This window comes from Brassica oleracea, chromosome C9 (genome assembly GCF_000695525.1).
Source record: "Brassica oleracea var. oleracea cultivar TO1000 chromosome C9, BOL, whole genome shotgun sequence".
Classification (NCBI taxonomy): domain Eukaryota; kingdom Viridiplantae; phylum Streptophyta; class Magnoliopsida; order Brassicales; family Brassicaceae; genus Brassica; species Brassica oleracea.
Genome location: NC_027756.1, coordinates 3664615 through 3673684, shown reverse-complemented (window position 1 = coordinate 3673684; position 9070 = coordinate 3664615). Strand labels below are relative to the sequence as shown.

General features: G+C 36.0%; 2 protein-coding genes across 2 annotated transcripts; both read right to left on the bottom strand.

Moving 5' to 3' along the window:
* Positions 1–2815: 2815 nt before the first annotated feature.
* On the bottom strand, positions 2816–4050 carry LOC106314131 (uncharacterized mitochondrial protein AtMg00810-like). Its single transcript, XM_013752066.1, has 3 exons — positions 3784–4050; positions 3120–3724; positions 2816–3053 (listed from the first exon to the last, which is right to left on the bottom strand). Exons 1-3 carry the CDS (start codon positions 4048–4050, stop codon positions 2816–2818), a joined length of 1110 nt encoding a protein of 369 aa, XP_013607520.1.
* A 2578-nt stretch (positions 4051–6628) lies between these two features.
* Positions 6629–7219, bottom strand: LOC106314130. The gene has a single exon (XM_013752065.1). It carries the CDS (start codon positions 7217–7219, stop codon positions 6629–6631), a length of 591 nt encoding a protein of 196 aa, XP_013607519.1.
* Between the last annotated feature and the right edge of the window lie 1851 nt (positions 7220–9070).

Below are 9070 nucleotides of genomic sequence, written 5' to 3'. Positions count from 1 at the left end.
ATATATATATATATATTCAAAATTTGATTTTTACTAACATATTTTCCAATAACTATTATAAAAATGTTTTCAATATATATAATAAAAATACAATACAAAGTTCAACTTCAAACACCAACTTAAATTATGGTTTTTATATTTCACATTAAATTTTAAAATATAGTATATGTGATTATTTATATGATTGTACGTATAAAATATTATTAATTATAAGAAAACTTATTTGATGGTACGTATAAAATACAATTAATTATATGATAACACATATTTTGTAACCTATGATGACACATATAGGATATATAATAGTGATTAGGGGTGGGCGTTCGGGTTCGTTCTCGGGTCTTTTTGGGATTTCGTATTCAGTTCAGATCTTTGAGGATTTGGTTCGGATTTGGATAACCAATTTAAATAAGTTTGGTTTAAATATTTGGATAGATAATTAATAATTATTTAAGTATTTTTTGAGTTTTTAGTATTTTTTTAACTATTTAAGATATTTACATTTAACTATTTGTATATATTTTCAAGCATTTATGTGAACTTATAAGTATCATATATATTCTGGATGTTTTTATATATATTAAATCTAAAAATAATTAATATATATAAGTATATAAATCTATTTTGGATACCCAAAATATTTCGGTTCGGATCGGATTAGGTTCCAGTTCTTCAAATACGAAAATTTTGAATAATTCGGATATTTAATCAATTTCGGTTCAGATTTAGTACTACTTATTCGGATTGTGATCGGTTTGATTCTTCGAATTCGAGTTTTTTGTCCAACTCTAAATAGTGACATAAAAAGAAAATAGCATTATATTTTTTTAAAAAATACACCCGCACGAGTGCGGGTCAAAATCTAGTAAGGTTTTAAAAGAAGAAAAGCAAATAATATTATTGTTTGAAAGCAACCAAAATGATGGTTAAAGGTTGACAAAAATAAGAAGGTCGATTCATTGAAGGAGAATACATTGTTCGAATGCATGCATTATAGACAAACTTTTTTTTTTTGAAAATTGGCTTTCAGATTATAGACAAACTTCTTTTGGGTTTGTTGACAAAGCAGCGTTGGAAGGTTGAGATCTTTGAATTTTTATAGACTTTTGATAGAAAAAAATAATATGATTGTAATACCTTTCTGACTATATTTTAAATTTGTTTAACAGGGAATATCTTTGACTCTATTCATTCATCTGTTGCCCTTGTTGCAAATGAATGTTCATTCATCTATTCAGAACTTGCCCTGTGCATGATTAATTGTACTATTTCTCGTTTTTTGTTTTTCATTCATCGTACCTGATTTTGTTATGTGATCAGTCCAAAGTGAGATCGTGTTCATATATAGTATTCATGCATGGATACGTATTATTATATCCAAGCGAGGAAACCAAGGATGATGCTGAGAATGACGTACACGACAAGAACAAAGTCATTTTTAAAATAGTCAGACATTACAATTTGAAGAGAATTAACTTTCTCGCCAACCATACTAATTATTGATTTTGGCCAGATTCTTAAGAATCCGTAGGATACATGATACGACCCAAGAAGCCATAATCCACATATGATTTTCTATCAAAACATATTCATATACCCAATGTCCTAATAAAAAAGTCAATTTCCAAAATTATTTTTAATGATATATCATCGATCTGCTTACTTAAAATAGACCGAATGAGCCACATGCATTGGTTTTAATAGTATTACTAGATTTTGATCCGCGCTTTCAAAGCGCGGATTTATTTATTTATTTTTTTAATTGATAAATATTTAGTAAATGTCATATTTCATATATTTGTGTTTTATTTTATAAAAAACTTAAACTTTTTATCTTTCTTTATCGTGTTTCATTTTAAATGACTATTTATGTTTAAAAAATTAAACTGTATTTCTTTAATGAATTAAGTTGGTATAACTCTGATAAATTAATTTTATTATGTGGTTAATATTTTTAATAAAAAAATTATATACTTTTAATAAAGATTTATACTTTTTAATGAAAAAATCAATTTTTTTTATGAATGCATAAATTATATTAAGAAAAGAAAAAAATAATTAAGAATGGTGGAAAAAAAATTATTTGAACTTGGACTCAATGGCCCAAAGGAAAAAAAATGTGAGAATTGGATCTGATTTCTTAATCGGCCCAAATGGCCCAAGAGAGACCTGATGTGGACAGTGGGCTGGATCCGAAAAAATGGCCCAATATAGATGTGTTATTAATATTACTCGATTACCCTTAATGAAACATGCAATGTTAGTAAAGAAATGGCATGCTAAGGTAAAAAGGACAATAGGATCCTGATTTAATAGTATAGATACAATCCTGAGTATTACAGATCAAGTATTAACACAAAGCAAATCAATCATACGAGTCTTCTTGCTCCTACAGACTTTTAGTTAATATTGACTGATCCTATTATTTTGTAGTCATCATCAACTGCATAGAGAAAGAACTATATATATTTAGAGAACTTGAATAGAGTTTTTATGGGCAATGGGATCAGTATATTCAAATGCACTGAAACCATATCCGCTATGACGTGTTGAAGCGAATTTATCCTTGTGCCTTATTTTCTACAAGCCCAAATAAAATGTAGCTATCAAGAAGATTGAGGAAGAAATCGAGAGAGAATGCGAGAGAGAAGATGAGTTTGTTATGAATATGAATCTCACATTAAAGCTTACTGTACACTCTGTTTCCAGCTTATATACAAAGTGTGGTTAGCTAACTTACACTGTAACTGTACAACTAACTGCTAACATACACCACGTGCTAACCTACACTATATCTGATACGCCCCCTCAAGCCTTAATCTGGATCACGAGGAAGATAAAAGCTTGAAACAGAGAGTCGACCAAACAGGGAATGAAATGGAGATGGATGAAGAGGCTTGGTCAATATATCGGCGAGCTGATTAACACTAGTGACATGAATCGCAGTGAGAGTCCCAACTTTCAGCTGATTACGCACAATGTGACAATCAAGCTCGATGTGTTTAGTCCTCTCGTGGAAGACAAGATTCGTGGCGATGTAGATGGCTGACTTACTGTCACAAAACAACTAAGCAATCGCAGTAACATCAATGTGAAAGTCACGCAACAACTTCTGAAACCATAAGACCTCTCGTGTGACATCAACCAAACTACGATACTCCGCTTCAGTGCTACTCCGACTAGCCACCTTCTGCTTCTGAGAACGCCAGCAAATGATAGAAGTACCGAGATAAACGCAATAGCCAGTAGTAGAAATACAAGTATCTCGATAAGAAGACCAATCAGCATCGGCGAAAGCGTTCAAACATAGCTCAGAATTCGAAGAATAGAACAAACCTTGACCAGGATTGCCTTTCACATATTTAAAAACTCGATGAGCAGCTTGTAGATGAAAATCAGAAGGTCGCTGGAGAAACTGACTCAGTTTGTGAACCGCAAAAGTGATGTCAGGACGTGTTATCATCAAGTACAGCAATCGACCAATGAGTTCTCTATAAGGCCGAGCAGAAGGTAAAGGAGTACCATCCTCCAGACTCAAATGCGCATAAGGATCCATAGGTACACTCACAGGTTTACAGGCAAGAAGTTCAGCAGTCTCTAATAAGTCCAAAGCATACTTGCGTTGGCAAACAGAGATGCCAGAAACAGAACGCACAATCTCCAGCCCGAGAAAGAACCGCATAGTACCAAGATCCTTGATCATAAAAGCAGCAGCAAGTGTCGACTTCAATGCAGAAAGCTCCTCATCATTATACTAGCAATGACAATGTCATCCACATATACCAGGACAGCAACAAAAGCCGTAGGAGAAGCTTTAACATAAAAACTTGTATCAGACTCAGATTGAGTATAGCCAGCATCAACAAGAACTTTTGTGAACGTCTGATTCCAGTGGCGTGAGGCTTGCTTAAGGCCATAGAGACTCTTGTGAAGTCGACAAACATGATTGGGAGGTAAAACTTCATTTGGACCAGGAGTATATCCTTGAGGCAAAGACATATAGATCTCCTCATCAAGTGTGCTATGCAAGAAAGCATTAGATACGTCCATCTGTGATAACTTCCATCATTTAGAAGCTGCAAGTGCCAACATGAGCTTGACACTGGTTAGCTTGACAACTGGGGAAAAGGTTTCATTATAGTCAACACCCTCCTGTTGTCTATAACCTTTAGCAACTAAACGAGCCTTGTAACGCTCAATAGTGCCATCAGGTCGAAACTTAATGGTGAAAACCCATTTGCAGCCAACCACATTCTTCCCTGGAGGAAGAGAAACAACAGTCTAAGTCTTGTTCAGTTCCATGGCATTGAGTTCATCATTCGCAGCACTTCTCCACCGTTTAGAAGTCATGGCCTCATAAAAGTTTTTGGGTTTAGTTTCCACAGAGAATGACAAGAGAAATTGATAAAAGGGTGGAGAAAGTCTTTTATAGGTCAGAACAGAGGAAAGAGGATAAGGTGTGGTATGATGAGAGGGTAAATGAGATGAATGGGATTGTAAAAGGGTGTAATGGTAATCAGATAAGTACGATGGGGTTTTAGTCTGTCTGCGAGGTCTCTCAGCATGACAAGGAACCAGTGCAGTTTCTGTCGTAACATTTTCAGAAACCAGTGGAACAACATTAGATGGAGGATGAGATGCAGATGGAGGATGAGATGCGGGTGGAGGATGAGATGCAATAACATGTTCAGAAAAAACATGAACAAAACGAACAGAAGCAGGTAACACAATGTGAGAAAAGAAATCAAACATAGAGGAGTTAGAACCGTGAAATGGAAAAACATTTTCATGGAAAACAACATTGCGTGATATTGAAATGGAATGCGTTTCAAGATCCCAAACTTTGTAGTCTTTGTAACCCGAAGGATAGCGTAGAAAACTGAAGCGAGCTCTTGGACTAAATTTATGACGATCTTTCATCAACGTGCTAACATAGCAAAGACATCCAAATACACGAAGCATTTTGTAATCATGAAGTTTTCGTAAAAGAAGTTCATAAGGAGTCTTATTATTAAGCAATGGTGAAGGTGTTCTATTTATCAAGAATGCAGCAGTGCTCACACAATCAGGCCAATACACAAGCGGAATGTTGGATTGAAACAACAATGCGCGAGCCACATTTAAGAGATGTTGATGCTTACGCTCAACTACAGAGTTTTGTTGAGGCGTATAAGCACAAGCAAATTGATGAATTAAGCCATGTCTAGCAACCAAATCAGGAAAACACAGTTCAGGGGCATTATCAGTCCTAATAGGTTTCAGTTTAGCATTATATTGAGTTGTAATATGCGTAATAAACGTAGAGAAAATAGCAGCAACATCACTCTTATTTTGAAGCATATAAACCCAAGTAACACGAGTTGCATCATCAACAATAGTAAGAAAATATTTGTAACCATGAACAGACTCAATGGAAAAGGGTCCCCAAGTATCCAAATGTAACAACTCAAAAGGTTTCTCAGTTTTATGATTGAAAAAATGGAAAAGAGAGACGCTTTTGTTTAGCTAAAGGACAAATGGAACAATGATCATGAGTAGATAGACTCGATTCAGATAAAGACAACGTATCAGAAAGCACATTCAACTTGGCAGCAGAAGGATGACCAAGACGCGAATGTCACACATAACCGTCAATAGACAACGATCCACAGAAAGCAGGAGATAAAGCAGAACAAGAAGCTTACAGATTCAGTATGTAAAGACTATAGAACACATCACCCTTCCCAATCATCGAGGCCTGAGAACGGTCCTGAAGAAAACAATAATTAGGAAAGAAATGTGCAGAACAGTTATTACGACGAAGAAGTGAAAGCACACTAATGAGATTGAAATGAAATGAAGGAACATGCAAAACATCATATAAGACAAGAGTGTCAGATAAACGAATTGTGCCAGTATGCATGATGGGAAATGTTGTTCCATTAGGTAAAGAGACTGTTAAGTCAGAAGCCGCAAAGACTTCTTGAAATTTTGAGATATCAGCACAAACATGGCTAGTAGCCCCACTGTCGATTATCCAAGAACCAGGAGGTAATGAATTATATAGAGTGGAGAGACAGTGATGGTTGAAAGTAAATGTGTGATGATGATAACGTAGGTTAGAGGATAGGGTAAGAAAAGTACCAGCAGAAGACTGATCAGCCATGACACCCTGTTCAGTGATAGAAGATGCAGAACAAGAAGAAACATTGTCAGAAACCTGAACACGAGATTGAAGCTGTTGAATAATAGACTAGAGCTGAGAAGATGTAAGTTGATTAACATCCAGAGAGCTTACTAGAGCAGCAGGCGGAGGCTGATAAGGTGTAGACCCATCATTCACAACACCAGTAACAACATTAGCAACAGATTGAGCAGGAGCTTGAGAGTGAGGAGTATAATTCGCTTGACCACGTGGAGCATATCCCGAGGAAGCTCGAGGATGAGAAGCTTGTCCTTGGTATCCAGGAGATGGTTTAAAACCAGGAGGATATCCATGTAACTTGAAGCACTTGGCAACAGTATGACCAAGTTGACCACAATGAGTACAGAGAGGACGATTACCACGAGGGCGATAAGTGTTATATGCAGCAACATACGCAGAAGGATCCATATACTCAGATACAGAGCCAGAAGAACCATGAGCAGGTCAAGTAGCTTGAATGGCTACATAATCTGTCTTAAGAGGTGGTTTGATGTTCCTATGTCTCTCATCTTGAGCAACAATGTTGAAAACCTCTTCAATGGGAGGAATAGGCTTCAACATGAGAATGTGACGACGCGTCGGTTCATAAGCCTCATTCAACCCCATCAGGAACTTCATGACGCGTCCTCGCTGCTGCATCTGTTCCCACAACAAAGCTGCATTGCACTCACAACGACAACATGTGTAAACAAGCAATTCGATATAATTCTTGTATTCTTCCCACAAGGTAATCAATTCAGTATAGTAAGCACTAACATCAAGAGATCCCTGTGTAAGACTACTGAGACGTTGTTCAGTCTCGAAAACGCGAGGAGCATCATCTTGTTTGAAACGTGACATCAGATTGTTCCAAATAGATTCCGCAGTAGACATGAACAACAAACTCTGGCCTATATTCTTAGAAACCGAGTTCATAAGCCAGGTAGCTACCATATCGTTACATCTTGACCAAGATCCAGAGTCACGACTAGTAGGAGGAGGTTTACGAATCGTACTGTCAATAAAACCTAGTTTATTGCGAACGTTGAGAGCCATCCTCACCGAGCGTCACCAAGAATGGAAATCAGCACCAGAGGTAAGGCGATCGGTGACGAGTTTCAATCCAGCATGATCAGAGTTATGAAGATAGTATGGATTGCCGTAATGATCAGAGACGGCGACGTTGGATCCGGTGGATTTGATTGAGAAGGAGTCATCGTTGAGCTGAATCAAGAGACGAAACACCACGAAAGAACGAATCGGAATCGCGAATCGTCAATCGAAGAAGACGGAGAAGGAAAAGAGAATCGATCGGAGGAAAAGAACGATGAACGAAGAAGATGATAGAGATGATGTGAAGAAACGTAAGTTCACGAAGGGAGGAACTCATGAATCGTGAAGCTCTAATACCATATCAAGAATATTGAGGAAGAAATCGAAAGAGAATGCGAGAGAGAAGATGAGTTTGTTATAAATATGAATCTCACATAAAAATTTACTGTACACTCTGTTTCCAGCTTATATACAAAGTGTGGTTAGTTAATAACTGTACAACTAACCAGTAACATACACCTTATACAAAATATCTGATAGCAACCTTCCAAGTGGTCCCTTCCATTCAGGCTACACGCTAAAACTTCTCGTAGGTCGACATCTAGATGTCTTCATCATAACATATCAAAACTCGGATCCCAATACTGTCCGCACTCAAAGATATTTTCTGCATCAATTATTCTTCCAATAACATAAATTGTATTCAAACTTCACTAAATTATACAGCATAGAGGGTTAATTGAAAAATTGATTTTATGCAGAAACTTTGATTTTCCTCATAAAAACTTATATATTCTCAAATTTAAGGAATTGTAAAATTACATCTAGTACGTCTAGTAGCTGCTCAGTTTACATAACTGGTACATTTGGCATAGGTTGGTGAATTCATTTATTTAAGCCTAAGGTTTAAATAGTTCTCTGACGTCTTCTTTAGGTTTGTAACATTGAATGCACAACTCACAACTAATTCTCCAAATATCAGTGGACGTTACCGCCCGACTCACCGACGATTCTTTAGTTATTTTCATTAGCTAATTATTTAGTTATATTATCAGAAGATCATTACAAATATGACAAGATTGTTCTTTTAAGTAACGACTACAAAGATAATTTCTTATAAAAACTTGATTAACGTACTAGCTAGTCTAATACATATATAAGGACATCAGGAGATATCTAGGACGTACTCCTAGTTAATTCGAGGGAAATAGGTGTGATTTACACAATCTTAAAAGAATTGTGAATTAATCTTGTGCATTGTTTTAGGACTAATTTAGGTTTACAAATAGTAAGGCATATTTGAAAAAAACTGAATGCACATGAGACATCATTATCAAAGAGTCGAAAGTGGCTGTTAGAGAATGATCCCAGTGGACACAACTGAAGAAAATAGACGAATTGGTCGACTTAAATCTTTCGTAGGCAATAAGAATCATGATCACTTGGTACCATTCTTTGGCGTGTAGACATTAAACAGAAACGATTTTTGTTGTTGTTGTTGTTGTGTAATAACCGAAAATATTAATTAGTTTCTTACAAAAAAATATATTAATTAGTTATGTTTTAGAACACTAGCATTTGTTCTATACTTTTCACATTTATACCAAAAGTATATATTTTATACTTGGACTGTAAATCATGTCACACTACAAGAAAATAGCAAGGATACTGAGGGAAAAAATCGTCGGAATTTCGTCGGAATAACGTTATTCCGACGACATACCGACGAAACAAGTCCTCAGAAATAATTCCTCGGGATTTCTTCTTTCCTCGGAAATCTCTCGGAATTTTCCGACAGAATTCCGAGGAAACAAATTTCCGAGGAAATTCCGAGGATCACTAGTTTGTCGGAAA

Coding starts and splice junctions, on each gene's coding strand:
- LOC106314131 (XM_013752066.1), bottom strand. CDS start 4,050: ATGGACGTATCTAATGCTTTCTTGCATAGCACACTTGATGAGGAGATC. Junction 3,725..3,783: donor CGGCTTTTGTTGCTGTCCTG/GTATATGTGGAT, acceptor TCTGCATTGAAG/TCGACACTTGCTGCTGCTTT. Junction 3,054..3,119: donor GTCACACGAGAGGTCTTATG/GTTTCAGAAGTT, acceptor GTTTTGTGACAG/TAAGTCAGCCATCTACATCG.
- LOC106314130 (XM_013752065.1), bottom strand. CDS start 7,219: ATGGCTCTCAACGTTCGCAATAAACTAGGTTTTATTGACAGTACGATT.